Here is a 27,296-nt window from a genome sequence, read left to right on the forward strand (position 1 = left end):
CAAAGACTACAGCTAGGCAAATTATTTTCTTCCCATGCTAACTTCCGATTATTTTGACAGACTAATTTTGGAGAGAAACAAAGTCTGGCTGTCTCTACGTACATTAAAGAGATGCCTTCTGAAATACCAGTGAAACGTCAATGAAGTTTTACAAGCGTAAGACACCAAGAAGCGTCAAAATTAAACTCTGAGTCCTGTTAGCAATGGTAGCGTTCTAAGCCACAAACCCAAGATTTTTTCCTCACTTTGTTTCCTGGAATAGCTGTAAGAAAGAACACTGCTCTTCTTCAGGCAGAGTGGAGAATAGATGAATGAGAGCATCAGGAGTAGATTCAAATAATGAAGTAGAAAGAAATGGGCTAATACTGAATAGGAAAGCTGGACTTAACTAGCAAAGAAACCAGAGAAGAAACTAGACACACACACACACACAAAAAACCAACAGAAGAGGAACCAGGAAAAAGAACGTCCTGCCTAATTAAGTGGGACAGAAGCCAACAGAGAAATAAAACAAAAGGGTGAAGTACATAGGGAAGGAAGTGGAGCTTGGAAGTACCTAACCAACTATACTGGGAACAAGAAAAAAAACAATCAGAAAAACAAAACAGGAAAAAAAAACCCACACCAAGAAAAAAAGGCATAGTGCAGGAAGGAAATCAAGCTTTTAAAGAATAGGCTGAAGCATTTGCTATAGCACAGACTCACTTAGAGCCAAAAATGAAACTCAAGAACGTCCACTCTGGCTGTCATTGAATTCCTATGATGCCTACTGACAGAGCCCAGCATCCCATCAGTAGGGAACATGAACTCTTGTTACTGCTTTAGTTAGTTTATTAGTCTTTTGGCAGCACTTGCAAGCAGCCTGCAAAGTTTCCAACCCTACTGAGTACCTTGAGCCTGTAAAGCAAAGCAGTTATTCATCAAGCCACAGGAAAGCAAAGATATAGGAAAGCCAAGATTAATCACTGCGTGCCTATCCATTAGGATCATACTGTCGTTAGCACAGAACTTCTCATTGTTTAATTCAATGCACGGGGTAGGCCCAGTTAAGCTGGCTAGTGAAGATGAACATATTTTGGACAGATTCCTTTGTCCATCCTTGCTCTATCACAGCAGAAACTGGAAAACATGTAACAAAAGAGGGAAAGCTGCTCTAGAGTCTGATCCCTGCCATTGCCAAACAACCTTTTACATGATACCAGAATGGTCACTTAAACCTATTCTATTTCAGAGAAAGAAGTTCAACAGGTGCTAAAATACGAAAGCTTACATCTGCAAATGGAACATGTACATTAGCGTTGTACAGCATTTACAGCCTAACTTTTATTTGATTATGGCAGCCAAAATTAATGAATACTTTTGTTCCTGATCTGTGGTTGAGTTTTTTCACATGTAAAACAGAAATAACATTTCCCTTGCCTCAGTGGAGTGAAGAAGAGGGAAGCAACTGAAGGGGCTGCTGAAGATAAGTATTTTAAAGCTTTGCTGTACTTTAGAAACAAGTACTATATAAAGGGCTTCAAGGACTTACTCCATTTATTTACACTGAACAAGTTTCAGGACATCTGTTGATCTGTGATAGCAAATATTAGCTACTCATTAAGTCCTATACAGCAAAAGAGGCAGGGAATCTATGGAACAGGTGAACACTAGCAGAAATCTGCTCTGTAAAGAATGGGGACTCTCACGAAAACAACTGAAGTCAAAGTTTCCCTTGTGGGTAAAACTTTCAATTTGTTCATGATCTTAAGGTCAAAAGTAGCTCTGTGTAAAACAGGCAGCATAAAATCAGTTATGTTACCTTTCTGTAGTCATTATGTTTTTTGGAAAAAACATGACAGTCACTTCTCGTTCTTCTCCAGGAAGAAGGAAAAGATCCTCAGGTTGAACAGCAAAGCAGCTGTCCTGATTTGATGTCTGAAGGTGGGCAAGGGGAAAAGGGAGGGTCGGTTACTTATTTTAAGGGAGTAAACACTTCCATAACACATAGTAAAATTTGGTTGTGCATCTGTTGTACATACAGTTCATTCAATACAAATGCACCTGGCACCTTCAGAACTTTCCCATCACCTTGCACTAGTTAAACTCTTCTAAAAAGTTGGACACTATAGTACTAATACATCTAAAAGAGGCATCTTAAGACACCAATTGTGTATGCAACACTGAAGGGGCCACAAAGAGATTTAAAGAATTTAACAGTAAGTAAAACATGGCAATGGGACACGCTAGTGAAGCAACACCACTAGTCTCAATGATGGTACCAACCATTACTGGTATTAATTAGTATCCAGTATCATCACGTTAATGGGGCATTTGTGATACTAGTCATGCATCTTATTTCCATGGCCTGTGCTCCAGGAAACAATGGGCTCACAACCCTCAATTTTTTTTTATAACTTTTTTTTAATGTAAAATGGGACCAACTTCTCCTGCTGACTTTGAAATGCTAGTTTCAAATGTGTCTAGTTACCTTTCAGTCTGGGACCATACTTTCCATGGATTCTCAAGAAAATTAAAGTCAAGTAAAGAGTTCACATATCTGAAAAGAACTCGCTTCGTACTCGAGATGGCAAGATGTCCAGTGAAAACTAATCCAGCTTTGTTAGAAACTAAAGATGTTTCCCAATGCTAATATTCCTCGTTGCTCTAAATGGGCTTTTCTTCACTAGCTAATTAACACCTGCTGTGCAGCACAGGATTCACTACTTTTACATATTTGTTATACACTTGTTAAAATCTATTTGTTAAAAAATCATAAAAGTATGTTTGCTAAAACAAATATAATAGAAGCTGAGCAAAAGAACTCCCATATGCTTTTTCCAATAATGTGAGCTAATCTCTTCGCTATCTTTCCTTCTGTTTATAGAATCACAGAACCCTAGAATCGTTTGGGTTGGACAGGACCTTTAAAGGTCACCTAGTCCAACCCTCCCTGCAATACGCAGGGACATCCTCAACTACATCAGATTGCTCACAGCCCCATCCAACCTGACCTTGAATGCTTCCAGGGATGGGGCATCTACCACCTCTCTGGGCAACCTGTTCCAGTGTTTCACCACCCCCACTGTAAAAAATTTCTTCCTTAAATCTTGTCTAAATCTACCCTCTTTTAGTTTAAAACCATTACCCCTTGTCCTATCGCTACAGGCCCTGCTAAAAAGCCTGTCCCCATCTTTCCTACAAGCCCCCTTTAACTATTGAAAGGCCACAATAAGGTCTTCCCAGAGCCTTCTCTTCTCCAGGCTGAACAACCCCAACTCTCTCAGCCTTTCCTCATAGGAGAGGTGCTCCAGCCCCTTGATCATTTTTGTGGCCCTCCTCTGGACTCGCTCCAACCAATGCATGTCTTTCTTATGCTGAGAACTCCAGAGCTGGATGCAGTACTCCAGGTGAGGTCTCACCAGAGCGGAGTAGAGGCGCAGAATCACCCCCCTCAACCTGCTGGCCACGCTGCTTTTGATCTCGCCCAGGATACGGTTGGCTTTCTGGGCTGCAAGCGCACATCGCCAGCTCATAGGCCGTTTTTCATCCACCAGTACCCCTAAGTCCTCCTCCTCAGGGCTGCTCTCAATCCCTTCATCCCCCAGCCTGTATTGATACCAGGGGTTGCCTCGACCCAGGTGCAGGACCTTGCACTTGGCTTTGTTGAACCTCACAAGGTTCACATGGGCCTACTTCCCGAGCTTGTCCAGGTCCCTCTGGATGGCATCCCGTCCCTCAGGTGTGTCAATCACACCACTCAGCTTGGTGTCATCTGCAAACTTGCTGAGGGTGCACTCAATCCCACTGTCTACATCATTGATGAAGATATTAAACAGTACTGGTCCCAATATGGACCCCTGAAGAACACCACTTGTCACCGATCTCCATCTTGACATTGAGCTGTTGAGCACTAACCTCTGGATGCAACCATCCAACCAATTCCTCATCCACCAAACAGTCCATCCATCAAATCCATATCTCTATAAATTAGTGAGAAGGATGTTGTAGGAGACTGTGTCAAAGGCCTTACAGAAGTCCAGACAGATGACATCCATAGCTCTTTCCTTGTCCACTCATGTACTCACTCCATCATAGAAGACCACTAGGTTGGTCAGGCAGGACTTGCCCTTGGTGAAGCCATGCTAGCTGTCTCAAATCACCTCCCTGTCCACCATGTGCCTTAGCACAGCTTCTAGGACGATCTGTTCCACCATCTTCCCAGGCACACAGGTGAGGCTGACAGGTCAGTAGTTCCCAGGGTCCTCCTTTCTACCCTCTTTAAAAATGTGTATAATGTTTCCCTTTTTCCAGTCACCAGGGTCTTCACCTGACCAGCATGGCTTTTCAAATATCATGGAGAGTGGCTTGGCAACTACATCAGCCAGTTCCCTCAGGACTCTGGGATGCATATTGCCAGGTCCCATAGACTTATGTATATTCAGGTTCCTCAGGTGGTCACAAACCTGATCTTCTCTTACAGTGGGAGCGACTTTGCTCCCCCAGTGCCCACCTTGCAGTCCATCCACTCGAAGGCGTGGGAAGAAAGGTTGCCAATGAAGACTGAGGCAAAAAAGTTGTTGAGTATCTCGGCCTTCTCCTCATCCGTCGTTACCAGTTTGCCAGTCTTGCTCATCGCGGGGGGTATGCTTTCTTCGACCTTCCTTTTCTGGCTGACATACATATAGAAGCCCTTCTTATTACTCTTTGCATCCCTTGCCGAGTTCAGCACTATTCGCACCTTGACCTTCCTGACCCCATCCCTACACAACCAGGTAGCGCCCCTACACTCTTCCCAGCATACCTCTCCCTGCTTCCACTGCCTGTGCATTTCCTCCTTGCCCTTTAGTTTGACCAGCAGGTCTTGACTCAGCCATGCTGGTCTCTTGCCTTCCTTGTCTAACTTCTTACACCTGGGGATCGAGAGCTCTTGCACTCTATGGAAAGCATCCTCAAAGATCTACCAGCTCTGTTCTGCTCCCTTGTCCCTGAGGGCAGTTTCCTATTGACTAACTATTGACTAACTCCTTGAACAGCTGGAGGTTTGCTTTGCTAAAATTCAGGGTCCTGACTTTACTCTTCACCTGACCCCATATCCCTCACAACTGCAAATTCCACCAGTGCACGATCACTGCAGCCCAGTCTGCCTCCAATCTTGACATCACCAATTAGCTCACTTGCATTGGTGACCAACAGGTCCAGTATCACATCCGCTCTGGTAGGGCTGTCTATTATCCGGCTTAAGATTTTATCCTCAACGCATTCCAGGAGACTCCTGGATTGCCTACAGCTTGTCATGCTACTTTTCCAGCAGATGTTGGGGTGGTTGAAGATCCCCAGCAGGACGAGAGCCTGCAAGTGCAATGCCTCTGGTAGCTGGACTAAGAAGGCTTCATCAATAGGCCCTCCTCAATCAGGCAGCCTGTAGTACACACCAACCACAAGGTTCCCTTTGTTGCCTTGGTCTCTAATTCTTACCCATAAGCTTTCGACCTGCTCATGGCTATTCTTCAGAGACAGTTCTTCACACTCCATTGTTTCTTGATGTAGAGGGCAACACCTCCACCCCTCCTTCCTCACCTGTCCCTTCTGAACAGCCTATAGCCACCGATAGCCGCACTCCAGTCATGGGACTTGTCCCACCAAGTTTCAGTAATGGCAACTAGGTCATAGCTTTCTGGCAGCACAGTGGCTTCTAACTGCTCCCTGTTTGTTGCCCACGCTGCATGCATTGGTGTAGAGACACTTCAGCTGGGCCGTGTCACCTTCTTAGAGGAACACACCTTAATTCCTTTGAGATATTTCTCTGGTGTTTCCGTGTTGGCTCCTGTTACCTCAGGAGCTCCTGGCTCATCTCCAAGACTTCAACTGTGCTCCAGTGTAGCCAGCGCATCTCAGAGCAACAGGCTGAGGACCATTGCTAGCACCTCATCCCTCTAACCTTGGCATATCATCCCACAGTTTGTCACAGGCAAGCCTGATATTATCCCCCTCCCCCTTCAAGTCTAGGTTAAAGCTCTGTCAATAAGCCTCAGTAGCTCATGAGCAAAGACCCTCTTCCCCCTTTGAGAAAGGTGAATTCCATCTGACACCAGCAGCCCTGGTGCTGTGTAGGCCAGCCCGTTATTGAAAAACCCAAAATTGTGGTGGTGACATCAGCCACAGAGCCATGTATTAATAGACTGGGCCGTCTGTTTCTTCCAATATCTCTGCCCACAACTGGAAGGACAGAGGAAAAAAAATAACCTGTGCTCCAGATTCCCTTATGTAAACTTGTAAACCTTTTGTGAAACCACACAGTTAAGCTAGGACGCCAAGGCTCGGCTCTAGTTTCAATACATTAACAGCACAAAACTCATGATTTCAAGAAGGAAGAAGCCAACCTACCTTAACTTTCAAATATACACAAATGTTACCAGCATTTTTCAATGGCAGCTGCTGTTTGGCTGTTGAACCCACAGTAGTATACAGATATACCGTCTGGAAAATATAAAGAAGTGTGTATGTATGTATATATACATATATCATAAAAACAAACATTACAAAAGAAGTAGGCTAGGAAAGGCAAACTATTATTAAAACACACTTTGTAAATACATGCAAACCTGTAAGTCCTTTGGAGCGTGTATCCTAGCTGTTCCAGCTCTTGCTCGGAGAGGAATACTTTTAATTACACTGCTAGGTCCTGGACTATCCACTTCCACATCAACTCTTGCCAAGAATTCATCTGCTGGACCCAAGGAATCTAGGAACAATTCCACGAGTAACAAAAGCAAGCAAGCGTGTTAGCAGCAAAGGCCATTCCTCTGGATGCATATCTCACTTCAGCTACTGTCCAATCCTAACATGTTAATGTTGTGCTGATATTAACAGAAACCCCCCATTACCCTGGCAACACCTTTTTTTTTTTTCTTTTAAACAAAGTCTCACAGGATCTTATTTAAGATTTTTATCTTTCTGTCAAATGTGGCTGAATTTGTCCCTAAAGTAAACAAAAAAACCATCTTAACATACTAGCCAAACTAGTTGATATATGTACTATTTCCTATTTACGAAGCCAGAAAAACTCAGAGGTTTCTTCAAATTTCTTATTTTCCAACTAGCGCAATGTTTTCTTAAGTAATGATTTAACTCCCTCACCAAAAGGAGTAAAGCAAATTCCATACACCTTGCAGTAGATAACTGCTTTGTACACCTTGATACAGAAGTATAAATACCCCTGTTAACATCTAAAAGATTAACCCATAGAAGTATTCCACCTCCTTCAGTTACTAAAACTGAACGCAATACCCAAAATATTAGGACACAAACCAAAGGTGGAATGTTTCATTTCAAATTTGCAGCCTGTTCCTGTAATTCTAACACGTGCATACATTAAAAGTCAAATTTGTTTCAGTTGAAAAGAAAATCAACTTGCCATACCTGAACAAGAAATTTGTTTCTTAGGTGCATGGAACAGAACCCAAACTGTTAAAGCTTCAGGATCCTGAAAAAGAAATTGGTTGACTCATCTTATTGGGGGGAGAGAATTACTGAAGAGAAAAAAAAAAAAAAAAATAAAACCAGCAACAAAACTCTACTGCTCAAATAGGTAGACTCCCCAAAAATCATTACTGTAAACCCAGATATTCAGAACTGTCATTTCAGACAGCAAGTAACAGGAAGAATCAGTCAACTACAAACTACTCACTTGCCCATCGTAGCTTGCATGTATCACGTGATTTACAACTGATGGGGCTGCTATCTGAGAAACTACATCCATTTGAAGCGATTGTTCATTGGAAGGATTAACTGGTTCCTTGGAAAACGTGAAGCAACGCCAAGCTACTGCATTCTGACAAAGAAATAAAGTATTAAAAGTATTAAAGATATTATTGTCACTAACAATAATGCTGACAAAGCTGAGAAATACAAGGCAAGTTCTGAACGATTTAAGTGTGGAAAAAACAATCAAAGATTAGCCTGTAGTTTCAGTTGGTATGTGATAGTCCAGCAAACCCTCTAAAAATAATCAGAAACCCTTCTGCAGTAAAAGGAGATAAGCTGGAACTTGGTAGTTTAAGTCTTCAAGAAGTTTGGCTGTTCAAGACCAAACCTCACTAGTCACCAAGATGACCTGATCCATCTTAACGTAAGGCCAGTCCTTTCTTGTCCCCCCAACATAAGGATACAAGACCAGCTCTTCCCACAACACAAACCAGCAACCAGCCTAGCCAAAAATCTGAAATCTGCATTGCCACAGAGATGCAGAGGAGCATCCTGTAACCTATAATACAGGCTATTATTGTCTAGTGGGAGACAAAGCAGATAGAGTGAAGAGTCCTGCTCTTGCTCCTGCAGAGGAAGAGAGAATATGTTCAACTTGCTATGAAGCAACTTTGGCTGCTTGTTTGAACAGTCAGCTGTTCCACTTGAACAGTGGAATATGTCTCCAATCTTCTCAGAGGGAAGGATTAGGCAACACAACCCTTTTGCTCTCTGCTGCCCTATGCTCTCAAATCAGGCAACACGGAGGCAGCAGTCCATGGCTGGGCTGCAAAAAAATTTTAAAAAAATAAAACAAAACAAAACTAAATCAAACCACTAAACAAAACCCCACACCTATCCCAGAAGCATTGTTGTTGGTACCATTATAGCTGAATCAGATTACCACACCCTGGGAAAAAAAAAAAAAAAAAAAAAAAGTATTTCCTGACAAACCAAAGATTTCTTGGGAATCTTACACCTAGTGCCCAGGGTATGTTTCTTAATGACATATAACAAAGTGTTTTGGTATTAAAATTCAGTATTACAAGAAGTTAACTTTCACATACAGAAAGTTTATCGTACTTACAGCATTAATAATAAGTCTAAGTGGCACAAAAGCACGGGTTTTGTTGATAAGTTTTAGCGGAAGAGCCTTCCAACTGCCAGAAGTCAGGTCACCAAAATCCAGATAATCTCTTTTTCCCGTTTTCACCTGGTTTTAAGACAAAGCAGAATTTCTAAGGAAGAAAAACGACCAAAACACACTACTATACAAAAGTACCAGGAAAATAAGGATGTAATTCACCCATTCCATCCTCTTAACACTAAACCGCCATACAATACACACCTCTTACCAGGGGTAGGAGTAGTCTAAGAAATATGTTTCTTTTGATATCAAAAGGGGTTACATACAATTGGCTAATTCATCCAATCATAGTGCAATATTTATCCACCATTTGGTACACAACCAAATTATTTTGGCTAATTTAAGATAAAAATAAAATCAAACTATGATTATTGCTAGCAAGCAAGAAATTTCAGTTTTAGACAGTTAAAATGTCATTTTAACAAGTTAAAAGTTAAGAAAATAAGTAGTTAATTTTTTGTTAGCATAAAAACACTTAAGTGTCATGATCTGTCAAAAAACACAACTTTCATTTGGTACTTTTTCCAATCTCAGGAACATAACGAGACATGCAGAGATGTAGCATAGGGTTTAATTTTAATTTCAATATGAAGGAAGTTTGAATGAACTAAACCATGAAGAACATGGAGAATGATGGATTTTGCCAAACTAAGTATAAAAAAAATGCATTAAAAATTAAATTAAAATTTATGGAAGAAGCATTAAAAGAATTATATCTATTCACGTGTATTCAACTAGAATATCATTACTTTAGAACAAATACTTAGTCCAAAGCAGGTTAACAGACCACCTTAAAATGGAAAGAAATTGTTCACTGTGGTTAATGACTGAAAATTTTACTTTCATCAGCGACGTCACAGACCATCATGCAATTTGTTCAGTCACCTCCAAAAGTACCATCAAGCCCATTTCTGCCTGTACATACTCTTAAATTTAGGACTACATAAAACCAGATTTAATTCTTTGTGGCACACTCTCTCCCACCTGGTTGTTCTTCATGATAAGATACAAGATAAAGCATTTTATACTTCCACTTACTTTTAACCCGTAATTAGTCCAGAATAAGAAAATATTCTCCACAACCATAAATAAGGTGAAAGTAATAAGGAACCAAAACAAAGCCTACTTGATGCAAAAAATAAATAAATTCTTACAATTGGAAATAAATTGGTTTTGTTATATTTTAATGCTCAATGGTATCCAACATAGCAGATACTTACTTAGAAAGCATTAGCTGTTTAAGATCCCATCCGTTCTTTTAATAATGAAAAAGCAATATCTTTTAATTTATTCATAGATTCATAGAATCGTTTTGGTTGGAAAGGACCTTTAAGATCATCAAGTCCCATGTTAACCTAGCACTGCCAAGTCTACCACTAAACCATGTGTCCCTAAGCAACTCTTCTCAGACAGTTCAATTCTTTTCAGACAGTTGCACAATAATTCTTCATTTCCAGCTAGGTAGTTTTCCACAACTAAAATGTCTTAGGTTTATATAAGCTTCTCAAACACTTTATCCTATATTCCCTCCCCACTTAAAACATAAGAAATCCCAGGTTCCTCTGAGGAACAACCTTGCATTCCTATTATTTTCTAGTGTCATTAAACCATTCATAAAATTCCAACCAAAAGAAGAAAAACACAATAAGCAGCTACTTACTTCTAAATTGGGATTTTCAGCGACTGCTGTCAGAACTACCCTACTTGCCAAAGCTTCTGCCTGAACAATTGTCTCGGCATCTGCAGAAACTGGCCAAGATGAAACATTGAGAATACACTGAAAGATCCCCGAATGATAAGGTAAGAAAAGTATTTTCAGATCATTGGTAGAATAAGGTCCTACGATGGTTTTGTTCTTGAAAACCAGACATTGGTATTTCACAGGATCCACCTGAAAAACAAACTCTCTGTCATTTTCAACAGGCCTCTTGCCAGAGGACAGCTTCTTTCAAAATACCACATTTATCTGGCACCACTGCTCAACACAGACATTTTTTTTATATGTTTTTGCTCAATATTAATTATTGCATCTTCATATTCACATCTCACTTCCATCTCACTCAACTGTAGACATTTTCTTTTAATTTAAGGAGTTAGATAAGTCAGCCTGAAAGTTGCTGGGGTTTCTTTCCAGCATCTAGCGAAAGCTTAACACTGGGATTATAGTATTTATTATATTTGAAAGTGAATTCATAAGTAAAACCCTGATTTTTTTTAGAAAGAATGGCAGCAAAATAAATAAACAAAGCCAGTTCTACTTGGTACTTTCTGACATCAAAGATGGGAAGAAGAGGTATGGTGGAAGAGTAATGGAAAGGTCAGTGGATGCCGGTCACCAGTAAATCCTAGTGCAGATACCTTAAAGTTTCTGTTGTGAACACACTCATAAATAATCTTCAAACAGGAGCAACAGACTGCAAGTCATACTCAGTGTATCTCAGAGTTAACTTGACTGAAAAGAATGGGTTTTAATTATATTGTGCAGCAAACAAGTTACATGTATATATTTATTCATGGAAACAACTGTAAATGGGACTGTCAGCTGTAAAGTAATTTCATGAAAAAAATCACCTCCTGGTACAACAGAATCTCAGGTTTGAAGTGCTACATAAGAGTCCCATGGTACTAAGTGACTAGAAAAATATGTAGGAAATCTTAACTTTCATATACATATATATATATATACACAAACACAGAATTCTGGTTTGGTCATTTTTAAAGAAGAAATATTCAGAGAAAACGAGAGCAAAAACGGAAGTCATATTCCTGGAAAAACAAGTGCTACATCTGCTGGAGGGATATGATAAGGATTTATAAGATTTATTACAAGCAGCAATGTATAAAGTGAATTATTGTCCATTATTTCTCAGTAATAAGGATGACCAAAAAAAAAAAAAAAAAACAGCAAGAACCAGATTTTAAAAAAGGAAAAAAGCAGTAGTGCATAGAATCCACTGCTGGATTGAACTGTGGACAGCACTACACAATTTCAAAAGATGAACTAGATAAAGAACAGTCCACCAAAAACTAATAATAACAGAAGTAACATCTAGCTCAAAAGTTCCCAAGCATCAAACTGCCAGAAGCTCCGAGTATACTATGCTTGTTCTGTTGCTATATTCTTCTCTACAAAGAGTATTCATCAGTAAAGGAAATTAAATTATACTGCTGGACCTTGAATCTAACTCATTCTCATGTTCTTGAGATCTTTTACCTCTGGAACTATGACTGATGACTGAAGTGGATAGAATTTAACAAAATTAAAGCACAAGATACCCAATCTATGGCCTACAAGCTACATATAACCCACAGAACAACCCATCTAGCTTGAAGTTTGCTCCAAATATTTCTCATTCTCTGTCACACAAGATCTCCTGATTTCAAAAAAATGAAAGCAAACTGCACAAAATGTTTTAGCAGTAACAGTCCTCAGCGTGGATGCTTTCTTTTCTAGGGCTGACTTTTCTTGCATACAAAGGTGGGAATGAATAGGCAGTAAATTCAAACCTATCACACTTTACACACACAAAAATTCCACAAGTCAGTCCCATCATGTGGCATTTACCTCTCTGTGCCTACTGGTTGGAATAAGCCAGGTGGCCTGGCTGAAAGAGGGTAGCACTGCTTTTGTGCATATTAACTATAAAATGGGAAAAAATTACACATCTGTACACAGGGTTCTAATTTTACCTATGACATCTGGTAAGATTACAGCATTATTCCTGTAGCTTTATTAAAAAAATCTCTTACCTTTTCCCCATTAACTGAAACACTGAGTATTCCAATGCTGACGTGCAACCACCGTTCAGTTGGATTAAAAATGCTAAGAACTGTCTGTGATGCAATTCCGACGCAACAGGCATTAGGGAACTTCAATTCTTCTGGTACTTTTACATGTCCTTTGGAAGAAAATATGCTCCTGTTAGTTCCAAGTACCCAGAGGCAAATCAGCACTCAGGCTGCCACCATGTTAAGTTTATAAACTCATTTGACAAATGCTTCATTATGGCAAGGAAACGTTTGACTCCTACAGTTTTCACAAGAATGTTTTGCACAAGCCTGATACTCAGAATTTCAATAGTTTCTACTTTGCATTTTACTTGGAGCTCTACTGTCACGAACAAAAATACTTACGGAAATAGCACATCCCATGTAGACACTAAGCCACAAAGTGTGTATATATATACCCTATATAAAATACTCAGTGTTCATAATTTAATCAGTACTAGCCCAACTCAGAAAATGTGATATCAGCATTACACCATCTTTAGAACATTTACACTGACCAAAAGGAAAATCTTTTTTTACCAGAGTACAACTGTTACCTAAAAAAGTGTTCAGGCATTTTTTTTCTACAGAAAATACTGAGTACTCCTAGAGCAGATCTTTGCTGCAGAAGTGAGGTCATCAAAAGTTACCACTAAATCAAAAAGAAATCCTGCTTCGAATACTTTACTTCCAGGAAGTCCTTACTTCTAAAATACTCAAAATAACTTTCAGAGGAATTGCAACATTATAATGACAACTCAAAACTCAAATGGAGGCAAGAGTTCTCTGGCACACCAATGATCAATCTTCATTACATCCAGAAATCCACTAATGGGTACTCACATCAAATGAAAAATTTGACTTCTCAGTTAGAGACACACAGAATCACCTGAAGCATTTTTAGTTACTTGAGCAACAAGCTGTGTTTTAAAGCCACACACTCCTATTCCGCTCCAAAAAAAAAAATTTAGCACAAGTATGAAGGTGAAAATATAAACTAAGACTAGCATCACTGGAAATGAAGTTCAAAAACTCAAGTTTGCCAAAAATCAAGTTTAGATGACATAGATATTCAGAGTTCAAAAACATGTACAAAAACCTAGAAATTATGTATATTAAAAACAGGCAAAGAGTAAGATTGTTCAAATTTTACTATTTTAAAGTGCACTAACAAGACCCATGATTTAGAACAATCAATAAACAGAAAATAACCTATAAAAACTGTCACAAATTCAAACCTTCAACCCCACTAGCTTGTCATTTTGTCTGAAAGAATTAGCCAGAAAAAAGTATAGCAAAAAGTAACTAAAGAGATCATAGGTTAAAAGAAGTCTTTAAATTTAAATGCTAATTTGCACTGCTTAGGTTTAGAGCGAAGTCAAGATACAGATAAATAGCAGAAAGTACAGAAGGCAATTGGCAGCTTGTCTTCCCCTTCATAACCAGAAAGCAGCTTAAACCCTCCACTCTCCTCCTTGGATTTTTTGGCTTAACTGACTGCTAATACCAAGTTAGGCTGAAGACAGAAATGTCATCTACTTTTCCAAGAACTGCTTTTACTTGAACTGCAGCTAGGATTTCTCTTCCTCCTATGAAATACAGTTCTAGATCATTTAAACAAACACAAAGCCACTGAATGCTGAAGAAGAATGCTGAAATTCTTCCAGATTTTGAAAATTTTAAGACCATTAGAGGGACTATAAGAATAGACATTGAATTCAGAGAACATCATTAAATAAGGAAAATTAGTAATACCTTTTTAAAATAATAAATATTGTATAAAGAATAATTATGGTTACACTTGGTAGTCATCTTAATTTTATTTGCTATAATATTAGCATCATCACTATCGCCATTCTTGTCCACGGTTGTATTTTAAACACACTCTAAAAAACACACTTACCAATACCAGGTGACTTTGACAACTCCCACTCATTTCTACCAGCTCCAAGAGGTTGTCCAGTACATGATTTTATATTTAAGGTATTCTTGTTCCAGGAAGTAGAGTGGGGATTACAAAGTGAAGCTGCACCCAAAGCGCCAGGACCAATATTTGGACCTAAAGGAATTCCTACCATAAGTGGATTCTCAACATGTCCTGCTGGGACACCAGAACAAGGAAGCCCTGCTGGAAGACTAAAACCTGCAGAGCTGCAGCCATAAAACTGAGACGAAACTGTATTTCCAGTAGACGGTATATTTCCCAGATGCTGTTGTGCAAATGGAGTCGTTGCAAGAGAACATCCTGTAAGCAATGTGGGAACAGAAGAAATTGCTTGACTCTCAGAGGTAGCAACATGGGATTTAAAGCTTGAAATAGGAACGTATTGTTCAGCAGATGAGTTTTGACTGAATGGCATATAAGTGCTTAATCCAGGATATATGGGTAATACATTCAAGGACGGTAATCCCTGTCTCTGTGCTTGGCTTGTTTGATCCTGCCACACTTCTTGTGCATCAACATTAACAGAAAGTGGCTGAAAGATGCAGCATTTACTTGGTAAAGCTGATTTAACGTGGTCTAGCTCTTTATGATTTGCTGCCACATTTGAAGGAATAGATGCAAGCTGCTTTTCAGTCTTCGGAAAACCTTCTTTGGACAGTTCTTGACCCAGTACATCATCGAGTTTTCTTTTAAGATCTGCAAGTTCATTTTCTTCTGACTTCTGGTCAATACTAAGCAGTGCTCCCTTTCTATTTCTTTGACATGCGTGGTCTTCTAGATTTTCATTTGTATGTTCCTGCGAAGGAGTCGGGCTGGCTTGAATTATTGTTGTGCTCAGCTCAGTAGCATTTTCACTCTAGTAAACAAACATAATATGCAGTATTACAAATTTTAGAAAAACAAATAGGATACACAAAACAAGACAGACCTTAACACTGGTATTGCCATGCAATATAAATAATCAGGTTTGTCAAGTCTTGTCCAAAGTTTTGCTTTTGTAACATCTGTGGCTCCTCACCTTGAAAAAGAAAACCCGCGACTTCAACCTGTTTGCTGTCTAAAGTCACATTCTAGCTAGGTGTACTGGGTCTGGCTGGGATGGGGTTCATTTGCTTCATAGTAGCCCCTATGGTGCTGTATTTTTAGATTTGTGACCAAAACAGTGTTGATAACACGCCAGTGTTTTAGCTGTCGCTGAGCAGTGCTTGCACAGTGTCAAGGCCTTCTGCATTTGTCACTCTGCCACTCCAGAGAGTAGGCTGGGGATGGGCAAGAGGTAGGGAGGGGACATGGTCAGGACAGCTGACCCCAACTGACCAAAAAAAGAATCCATACCATGTAGTATCATCCACAGCAATAAAACTTTGGGGGAATTTTTCCAAAGTAGCTGTTGCTTGGAGACTGGCTCAGCACTGGTCTGCTGGTAGTGAGTGACTGCTTTTGCATCACTTTACTTCCTCTCCCCTCCCTCTTCACTTACTAAACTGTCTTTATCTCAACCCACAAGTCCCCCACCCCACCTTTTGCCCTTCCAATTCTCTCCTCCATCCCACTGTGGGGGTGTGAGCAAGCAACTGGAGGGGGGGCTCAGCCACCAGCCAGCGTGAACCCACCACGCTAGGCATTAACACCAGAAGAATGCTCTGCTCTCTGAAGTTACCACCAACTAAGAGAGCTTCCACAGGGCCAAAAATGTTTGACTTTCTATGATTTTATAAAGTCATTCTCTGGGAAAGTAACTGTACTATGAAAAAAACAAATGGAGCAGATTCCTAAACTCATTGACAGGTTCAGAGACATTATTATTCTAAAAAATGGAGACCTGCAGTGAATTTTCTTATTTACTGTGCTTGGATCCAAGACCATGAAGATTTTCATGTTTAAAAATGCATGAAACATAGAATCATTTAGGTTAGAAAAGACCTCCAAGATCATCAAGTCCAAATGTTAACCTAACGCTGCCAAGTCCACCGCTAAACCCTATCCCTAAGCACCACATCTACGCGTCTTTTAAATACCTCCAGGGACGGTGACTCCACCACTTCCCTGGGCAGCCTGTTCCAATGCTTGATAACCCTTTCAGTGAACACATTTTTCCTAATGTCCAACCTAAACCTCCCCTGGCACAACTTGAGGCCGTTTCCTCTCGTCCTGTCACTTGTACCTCGGAAAAGAGACCGACACCCACCTCGCTACAACCTCCTTTCAGGTAGTTATAGACAGTGATAAGGTGTCCCCTCAGCTCCCTTTTCTCCAGACTAAACAACCCCAGTTCCCTCAGCCACTCCTCATAAGACTTGTGCTCTAGACCCTTCACCAGCCTCGTTGCCCTTCTTTGGACTCTCTCCAGCACCTCAATGTCTTTCTTGTACTGAGGGGTCCAAAACTGAACACAGTATTTGAGATGCAGCCTCACCAGTGCCCAGTACAGGGGGACAATCACTTCCCTAGTCCTGCTGGCCACACTATTTCTGATACAATTGATACTAAATAGCAGCATACAAGTGTGGTATAGATTATCTCTCCATATTCTTTATGACTTTCTTGAATACAAAGGTGCTTACTAAGGCCCAAGTTTCTTCTAACAAGAAATGAGAATCCATAAGTATTAAGAGTCCACTAACAAAAAGATGATGTGATTAGGTAACAAGTTTGTACTTAGGGTTCTTAGTAAAAGCTAAGGACCTAAAAGCAGTAAGTTACAGTAACATTATAGCAGATAGATTTTTTGACAACAACAAGAAAAAAACCCCACACCACTAAAGACATACTTGCCAGCTTTTTAAGAAAAAAATCAAACAGATGAGTGACCCTGAACCAAATCACTAATCAAAAAATATTAGTTTGAGATGCATGAAAATGCAGTGACACAAATACTTTCTTTGTGCACTCACACAAAGAAATCATTCAAGCCCAAAGACCTGCCAATATGGCAGGTATGCATGGTGTAGGTGGAATAAGTGTACCTTATCCTGAGAGTCTTGGGATTTTTGTACTTAGAAACCAAATCAAGAGAAAAAGAAGTACAAATCATAAACATGCATCCACACAAATGTGTTTCAAGGCACCTCCTATTGGGCTAAAGTCAAGAGCAGAAGTGATTACACCCTCTCATGCACTGTTCATAGCTACTAACAATAGCACTGGTGCTAATCCGTGGAGGAGGACTGACCATGGGAGAACCACCCTCCCACAACTGGCATCACACTTTGTAGTCTTCACAACACAGTACATGGAACTCCAGGTATTTCCCCTACCAATCTGAAAAATGAAATTGTTCTTTAGATGTGCTACAAAGGCTAATTTTTTCTTGTGAAGTACATCCAGATCACAGATTCCATTTTCAAAAAATGGAGTTTCAAAATAATTTTTTTTAAAAGTTTCAAAACAAAAACTAGACAGTGTGGTATCAAAGCAATCAGACATCGGCTCAGGACAGCTGTACCTAGAGAAATCTGACACAGGAACAAGAGAGCTACACAAAAGGATGAAGAGTATCCACAGTATAAAGCAATTGTTCAGCTTAAGTAAATAGAAGCTGGGAGGCAGGGAAAGGCATGTGAAAGAAGGGGAAAGAATAAAGTAGCTGTTTGGATTGTTGTAGAAGAGTAAGGTGCAAGTTACAATCCTTCAAAAAGGGCAATCAGGGGAGCTGCCTGAGGTGAGATGGCTCATCAGGCCAAATCAACCAAACAAGAAATTTTTTAAAAAAAAAAAAAAAAAAATCATTCTCCTTTGAGAACCTGACCCTAGTGTTAAAGGAGAGGGCATCACTGGTTAAACAGATTGTGCTATAATAAGTATTTAGATCTGAAGATAACACCAATACAAACATTCTTCTTGTCTGTAAGAAGCTTCAGGCAAGGGACATGAAAGTGGCTCTTAACAAGTACAAATGAGATTAAGATCTCTCAGTCTCTCTCTCCCTCAGCATAAAAGATTACTAACCCAGAGGAATAAATTAACACTGCAGCCTTATAAATGGGATTTACAAATGTACTCATAATACAAATGTAAAACTTTGCCAAAGTACTTGAGGATCTCCTTGCTAAACTACCCTAGGGAACAAAGACTACTCAAAAAGTAACATCTCCAAGTCAGAGGGGCAAACTAGTATACAGCCAGTTATATCAAAGCATCAAGAGCCACCCATTTGCATGAGATGACAAAAATCTGGAACCATATGCATTTCAAACATGAAACAGACCTAAGAGCTGATGCTACACCAGCACTGAGTACAAGCCAATACCCATTTAAATTTGCCACTGGGTTCCTTCCTATGGGGCTGTGATTCCCACTGGAAACATCAAGATGGAAAAGAACTGATATTCCCTGAGTAACTTGAGCAACTAGACCTAGAACAAAATTATCTGTAGGCCAAACCATATGCTTCCTTCTTCTTGATGCTTTCAGCATGAAGGAACATTGCTGCTGGTGTTCCCATAAGAGGAAGAGAAGACTTCACTAAGCTTTCACTAGCCTCCAGTCCTGAAAAGCCTCACCCTCTGCAAATGAAAAAAAATGCATAGTAGAGAGCATTTCTCTTTCCTGTGTTAGAGGAATCCACAACTGATAAAGATATTACAAAATAAACATAACCATTCAGATTTACACAGACATAGATGCAGTCAAGAGAGGTTTTTTCAGCTTTTGTTTGTTTGTCTTTTAAAGTTCCATCCACATTTCCACACACTTTGGAAGGGGGGAGGCATAACAGAAAGATTCCAGATTCCAAGGAACCCATGGATTTAGATAAAAGAATGCCAATTATCTTAATCAGCATAAAGACTGCAAATCTGAACAGAAGTTTCACTCTCAGAGTACACTCTTTGCTAAAGCAGTAAGAACAGTCAGAATGACTTCAAGAGGTAGAAAATAATAGCTTCAGTCCTGAAAAAAGAAGTTAAAGCTAAAATACGTACCTATAAACATTTCCCCAGGAAAAAAAAAAAAAAAAGAAAAATATTCTCATAACAGCTGAAGCTGAGCAGAAAGGGAGCCTCAGGGGTGATGAAAGCAGATATAGATCCTACAAACTACTGCTGGAATACTGCACTGCATTCCAAGAACAGAATGACTTAAGCAATTGAGGGGGTTGTCAAAGAAGAAAAATATATCAACTCTAACTTTTTTCAGAATTCAGTAGTTCTTTGAATGTTCTACTACGTTTATACTCATTAGAGTTTGTGCATTTAACACAATCTACTTCAGAATTTAAATTTCTGAAACTCAGGAGTGGGGGGGAAGCAGAATACCTTTTCCCTATGCACAGCATGTCCTCAACTGTTCCAAAACCCTTAACGCTTTTCTAATTGAGAATTATTTTGACCATTTAAGGGTTTGGTTTGGGGATGAGGGAGAGGTGTTGTTTTGTTTGTTTGTTTTAGAGAAACGGAATTAATACATATTTACAGCTCAAGATTTTCTTACCCAGTATGTCTCTGGATTATGTATTACAGCTGTGTTCTTAAGCGCACTGTCAGATGCAGAGACATATGTTAATCTGCTCATGCTAGGACTTGAGTAAACTGACTGAGGTAGTACACTCTCTTTGAAAGAACATTCCTGATAACGTGACGTGCAAGTAAATTCCGTTTCAGACCTGAAAAACAGATCAAGTATGTCAGTATTAGACTATACTTTAATGCCCTCACCAAGAAAATCAATGCTACACATTAGTTATACTATTCTAAAAATCAACTTACTTAACCATTCTGTTTAGTACAGTCAGTCAAAATGAGAAATCAGCTCTCAATTAACCCTTACAAGTTCTGGCTTTGATGTACATAAAACTCATTTTCACGAGATATAAATCTGTAAGGCAAAGCACCAGAGTTCCACAAGTGAACTCACATGCTAAGTTCACAGAAACAACACAACAACTTATTAAAAGAAAAAGGTGAATCAATATACTTGTATCTAACTAGATGAAAGAATGTCAAATGAACTCATTCAGCATCCCAGGCATCACACATTATTATTTCCTATTCACTGTTGAGATTCTCTTGATTTCACACACCTGAAAACATGGGATCTCTCACCACTTCGTCAAACAAGAAGAGAGAACATGAAAACAATTAAAGTCACTGGCAATTTTAACTAGAAATCCTAATGTCTAGATAACACACTTGCAAAAATACGCATAACCTCTGGCATTTCTCAGAAGTTAAAATGTGCAGACAGCCTTTAATTCTAATATCAGGACAATACACTAACTGTAGTTAAATATCAAACAGTGAACTTAAAAGTTAAGGCAAAGAAATCAGTCATATCCTCTTTTATAAAGAGAATGTATATAGCCATTGGCTACTGGCCATGATTATATGTTTAAGACTACACAACCAACTTAGTTGTAATCTTATAGTTCATATAACACTTATGGGAGCTCATTTAAAAAACATTTCCCTTTCAGTTGCTAAGAAAGCCTTAAATCTTAGACACAAGTTGCAATTTCAAAATATGAAGTGGTCAAAAGCAGTACAAATACTTCTACCCATCCTCTCTCTCAACAAGCAGTGGTATGAATCAGAGAACCAAACTGAGTGAAACACTTTTAAAACACACCTTCATTTGTCTATACAATGTCAAGCTTTGTTATCATATAATTAACTTCATAACCCCCAATCAGTTTTATTTGTAATAGATTAATTACACTAGAATAACAATTAATAAATACGACATTGTATAGCTCCATCAACACAAGGTTTTAGGTATCCAAGGTATATGACTAGCTAATAGGCTGAATATTTTGTATTCTTGCATTACTGGATAATCCTGAGCAGAAACAGCAATGTTCCTATCCAGCATCTGTCTCATCAGGTCAGTGAGGAAAATAAAGTTAACAATTGCTTAAGACTGCTTAAGACATAATAAAAGCAAACAGAAATCTTAGCCTAAGAATGAAGTCTTAGCCTAATAAAGATCATCTATAAACTGAGATCAAGGACAACATTCAAACTAAAACCTGATCCCTCAAAAATCCTCATGAGCCATTAATAATTCTTATAACCTGCACCAAGAAATTTACCCTGCCAATGCTGTTCCAGAAGTCTCACTAGGAGAAGAGTGGATTAGTGGTGAAGTTGAAGGTCTGAAGCTATACTGCTCATCCTCAAGAGGCTGAAAGTCACATTCAGGTAGAATGGGTTTATGCTCTGGTAAACAAACAGAATTTAATAACAGTATTTATTTAAGCACAGGGAACAAGCTTACTGTCAAGAAAAGCTTTTTCAACAACTGATTACATTTATATAGGTTTACTTACCAGTACTATTCTGGGAAGTTGGGGAGAGTGTCTCAAAAGTTACATGTTTCACATTCCCACCGCAAGCAGTACTGGCATCTTTGTTTCTCATCTCTATTTTTGCATTTTGCTTCTTTTGATCATTGTTCAATTTCTGCATAGGCTTTGCTTTTGTGGGACTTACCAAAACATATTTACTAGATTGCTCGGCAGGTTTTAAGTTGCTGAGTGACAGAGTGTTTCCTGTACTTCTTTCCACCAAATCATTACAGGGTTCAGGAACAGCATTTGTTGCTTGATCTACTGTTTGTGTGTCTTCCCTAATACATCTACTAGTGAGATCATTGGTCTGGTAAGCAAGTGGACTTCTCTGTGCCACTTCCATTTTTGCTGCTAAAGGAATTCCACATGTTTGTGTTTCATTTCCAGTAGGTGAGGTTTGGGTATCAAGCGTACTTGATCCAAGATCAGCATTCACTGACTGTAAATGTTTACTATTTACTAAATCTGACAACTTTTCTGAATATTTAACACTATTTGCAGTTCCACCTTCATGGCTGGGAACACCAGACAGACTAGAGAAATTCTGAATATCATTTTCTTCATTAAAATAATCCAGAAATCGCTTCTCTATTTCTTGCTGCTTGCTATGATTATTTCTCAAGTCTTCTGCAAGAGCGTCCTTATTTTCATCTTTACTCAGTAAAAAGGTATCAGACATAAGTTTCCGAGCAGATGCTTCATGTTTCACAATACTCTCATATTCACTTTCATGTCCAATCTCATCTGTTTTTTTGAGGTATTTTTCCACATCAAAGGTACCATTTTCCGCACTGCTGGACAATACCTGATTAGCAGAGAGTTCCGTCTCTTTAACAATCCCAGGAAGGAAATTTGTTCTTTTGTTTTTATTAGAGAGTGCCATCATCATAGCAGCTAGCTGAGAAGGATCAGCACTGGAGGAAGCATTAGCAATAGCAGAGGCAATCATGCTGATACTCAAGACAGAGTCAGAATGATGAGATAAGCCATCTTCAAACTTGCCTTTATGAATTCCATCCTACAACAAACCAAAATGAGTTAAGCACCAAATTAAGAAATTTTTGTTTGGAGTTTTGTTTTTTGTGTTTTGGTGGTTGTTTGATTTTTAAATTGGTAATAGTAATATATTATATGGTAATTATTATATATATTATATGGTAATATATTAACACTTCTAGTTGTCACACATTTAATCAACCATCAAGAGGAATACTGCAACAGGCATAATTCTCATTGTACCGATTTTCTAAGTCTACTCCACAATTTTTTTTTTTAAAAGATTAAATAAAGATTGCCTGCTAGGAAGCCTTAGTTCCTGTAAAACCTTTAAAGTCCTAAAATGTTTTCATTCAGTTGGAAGAACTGGGAGTAAAATACCATAGGGAACAAACACAGTTTGTCCCACAGTCATGTCCAGACCACAATCTCTACCCACTTCTCTTAGGTACACATACATTCAGAAGAAAAGAAAGTATCTGTCCTCCTGTAGATACGCATGCATGCCTTCATAACATCCTTATAAAAAGACTGCAGAAGTATGGAGCAGATAAGCAGATCATGACTGGACTGAAAACTGGCTGCTCAAAGGGTTGTGATCAGCAGCCCAAAGTCCAGGAGGTCAGTCGCTTGCTGGTGGAGTACACCAGGGATCAAGACTGGGGCCAGTACTGTTCAACACCTTCATTAATGACGTGGATGATGGGGCAGGGTGTCCCCTCAGCAAGTTTGCCCATCATACAAAATTGGGAGGTGCAGTTTATATACCAGCAGAGTTGGCTGTCATACAGAGGGACCTCAACAGGCTGGAAAAATGGGCTGAGAAGAATCTCAGAAGTTCAAATGGAAATGCCAAGACCAGCACCTAAATAACCCCATGCACCCGTACAGGCTGGGGACCGACCAGCTGGAAAACAGCTTATCAGAAAATGGCTTGTGGGTCCTAGTAGACATGAAGTTGACCATGAACCACCAATGTGCCCTTGTGGCAAAGGAGGCCAACAGCATCCTGGGCTGCAGTAAGAAAAGAGTTGCCAGCAGGCTTAGGGAGGTGATCCTTCCCCTCCACTCAGCACTGGTGTCACGACATGTGGAGTGCTGTGTCCAGTTACGGACTCTCCAGTACAAGAGAAGACATGGACTTACTGGAGGGAGTCTAGTGAAGGGCCACAAAGGTGGGTAAGAACTTGGAGCATCTGTCATATGAGGAGACAGAGAGAATTGTTTAGCCTCAAGACAACAAGGCTCAGGAGGAAATCTTATCCATGTGTGTAAATATCTGATGAGGAGAGGAGGGGAGTGGGGAGTAGTAAAGATGGACCCAGACCTTTCTCTGAGGTATCCAATGAGAAGAAAGGAGGCAATGGGCACAATTTTAAATACAGGAAATTCCATTTAAATATTAAGAAAAGATTTTTTAATGTCAACATGATCAAACACTGGAACAGGTTACCCAGAGAGGACCCAAAGAGACTACAGAGTCTCCATCCTTGGAGATATTCAAAATGTGACTGGATGTTGATCAACCTGCTCTATTTGACCTGGCTTTGAGCAAGAAGGGATGGACTACATGATCTTCATGAGTGCCTTCTGACCTCAACCATTCTGTTTTCTGTGTTTGAGAACATTTTAGCATCCATACCAGACTGAGTGTGACCTAAACTTGCACAAATTGAGGGTAGGGTAGATTACAATCTGGATATACATTACCAAAACCCCAAATTACTCATTTTGTATCTAGAACAATAGTAACAAGGATAAATTAGAAAGAAATGTAATTATGGCAGTACACAGTCAGATAAGTGATCCAACCAGTCCTTCTGCATTTAAGTTTGCAGCCTTCATCACTTGACCAGCTAATTCAAGTCAAACTTGCCAGCTACTGATTTCTTTCAGTGCTCATGTAGGAGAAGGGCTGTTCCTGTAACTGAATGGGTCTGTATGTGTTCTGCCTGATCAGAAAAGGAACACAACACATTAAGGCAGAGAAGGTAGGTGTCTAGGATTACCAAATTGAAAATACACCTTTTTCAGACTTGCATTACATCAATGTTTTTGAATTTTATCAAGTAAAAGATTTTATTCACATGCTACAGACAAGTTGCTTCATTAAAAAAATAGAAGGGGAAGACATAGCTGAAATTTAGAAACTTGATCGCAGAATGTCAATAGCCTAGGAATCTCTGAATAACTACGGGCTGAAAGACCAAGCAACTCCAGAAGTGAAGTAGGGAGAAAAAGGAAAATGAGATGGTGATAGTAACACCTGACTCACTACAGGATCATGGCGTTCTAATGAAACTATCCTAACAAAGAATGGCACCTGCTAGGACTCAAATGATCAATATAAAAATCAGTGAGCTGATATCAAAGTCCAAACTGAACCATATTCAACAAAACAATAATAACTGAAGTTATTTGAATTTTGTTCAAGTTCACAGTTGCACTTAACAGAAAAATACAAAAGAAATACCTTTGCTTTACTTCTGGTAGCAGCTTCTGTATTAATGCTTTTATGTATTCCAGCTGCAGTATCCATCCTACGCCATGTGCCTTCACAGCTGATAGAATTTGCATGTTCTTTAGTTTGTGCTTTTAAGTCATCTAAGAACAAAGAAAAAGGCAGGGAATTAATTTACAGTAAACTGTCTAAACACCTGCATTCTTGGGATACACATGCTTCCTTAACGCTCTATAGAAAAAAGAGCTGTAATAATGGCACAAATCCAACTACTGCAAGGATCAATTGTTTCCTGTACAGTACTCAAAGTTTACATTCAATTCACAAAATTAGCAGGCATTAAGAATACCATGCTCACACTCTTCAAATTTTATTTTCAGGTAGCTTATCATATTAGCATAAGCTAAACAAATCTGTTCATAAAATGGTGTTTGCAAGATAATATGAACAGAGACCAAACTCCAGTAGAAAACTAGAAGAGTTAAATCTGAATAAAGCCAATTTTCTTATGCTGGAGACAGGGTTTGACTGAGGTAGATAGCAGTGAACTGGTGATTTCGAAGGATTATGTTTAGGAGAGACGGGTATGTTTCTGAAATCATCAAAACCACAAATAATCTTCTTGATTAGGACATCAAACCCAAACTGGGAGATATTGTTCATATGAGATCCAGAAGCTACCATTTCAACAAATGAGGTTCTGCTTGAGGGAAAACATCTGGACTCCCTAGAACACTAAAAACCAACTTTTAAAGATGCTCTGAATGGTGAGAAAACAAGTATTAAACAACAAACATTTCTGGTTTTTTTTGGGGGGTGGGGGGGGGGGAGGGGGAAAGGTGTTTTTTTGTTTGGTTTGTTTGGGTTTTGTTTGTTTGTTACTGTTTTTTTTTCCTTTACTTCTGTTGTTACAGTAGCTATTTGGGGCTTGGATATACTTTGTATTTCAAGTAACACCTTCCTCAGGTTGCTGACCTCTCAGCTTCCTCTCCATCTGCCGCTCTTAAACAGGAATTGCATAATAGTGCAATTGCTGATAAAGATTATTATTGCCAGTACTACTGAAAATCAGATGGTAGTAACTATTAATAGGGCCACAAAGTGACCCAAATACCTACTTTCTCTAGCATTTATATCAACCCTCATATCAAAAGGAGCTGCAGAGCACATCAGTGTATTTTTCTCTTCAAAGCAACAATTATAATTTAACTGAACAGAGGTCATGAACTCAGTGACTCCTATTCTTTTGACAAAAATCCAGACTATTGTATATTGAATTTAAGCACTCTAACACTAGATTTGAAAAAAAAAAAAAAAAAAAAAATCTTTAGAGACCCTTTAAAAATATTTGCAAGGTCCCAGCGTGAGGAAAATTACAGCTGTAAAGTTGTTTCAGTGAAGCGGGCTCCATAAAAGCCTGATGGATATTTTTCACCAATGCAAAAAGTAGTTAAGTCACTGCGCTGACTGTACAAACAGCGTCACAAACATTGATGTTGACGTAGTTCTATACAGAGCAGTAGAGATCCTTTAAAATGCATTCATCCTTTCCTAAACATACCTTATTGATAGGCATATATATGCACCAAAATGCGTGCTGTGATCTTTACATATAAAATTTTGTAGGAATCTCCCAAATTATTACTTTAAGTTAAGCAGATATCATGGGAGTGTAATTTTTTTTTTTTTTTAAAGATGGACACACTGTCAGCTCAGCTATTACCCGAATTGTCTTCCTTCTTTCCCTATATCCTCTACACCTGTATGAGCAAACAGACCAATTTTGTGGTTTGTTTTTTTGTTTTGTTTTGTTTTTGGGGCGGGGGAGGAGTGGTGGTGGTTTTGGGGGGGTTTTTTGGCAACACATTTATACAGCTTTTTCAACAGTAAAACTCTGAATAAACTTTAATTATTACAAGACATTCTGGTAGTCATCCAGTATCTGGAAATGCTGAAATATCCAAGACAA

At 39.1% G+C, this 27,296-nt stretch overlaps 1 protein-coding gene across 1 annotated transcript in view; it reads right to left on the bottom strand.

Moving 5' to 3' along the window:
- CEP192 (centrosomal protein 192) overlaps positions 1-27,296 on the bottom strand; it is a 94,361-nt gene that overhangs the window by 31,617 nt on the left and 35,448 nt on the right. Inside the window, exons 23-35 of the mRNA XM_068397189.1 lie at positions 25,340-25,470; positions 21,850-22,888; positions 21,613-21,739; positions 20,016-20,187; positions 14,544-15,441; positions 12,623-12,771; positions 10,533-10,763; positions 8,813-8,938; positions 7,670-7,813; positions 7,402-7,465; positions 6,585-6,724; positions 6,367-6,459; positions 1,802-1,917 (exon numbers count right to left, since the gene is read on the bottom strand). Of these exons, the coding sequence (XP_068253290.1) occupies positions 1,802-1,917; positions 6,367-6,459; positions 6,585-6,724; positions 7,402-7,465; positions 7,670-7,813; positions 8,813-8,938; positions 10,533-10,763; positions 12,623-12,771; positions 14,544-15,441; positions 20,016-20,187; positions 21,613-21,739; positions 21,850-22,888; positions 25,340-25,470 (3,430 nt within the window). The remainder of the gene's footprint in view (positions 1-1,801; positions 1,918-6,366; positions 6,460-6,584; positions 6,725-7,401; positions 7,466-7,669; positions 7,814-8,812; positions 8,939-10,532; positions 10,764-12,622; positions 12,772-14,543; positions 15,442-20,015; positions 20,188-21,612; positions 21,740-21,849; positions 22,889-25,339; positions 25,471-27,296) is intronic.

Source organism: Nyctibius grandis, chromosome 3, assembly GCF_013368605.1.
Source record: "Nyctibius grandis isolate bNycGra1 chromosome 3, bNycGra1.pri, whole genome shotgun sequence".
NCBI lineage: Eukaryota > Metazoa > Chordata > Aves > Nyctibiiformes > Nyctibiidae > Nyctibius > Nyctibius grandis.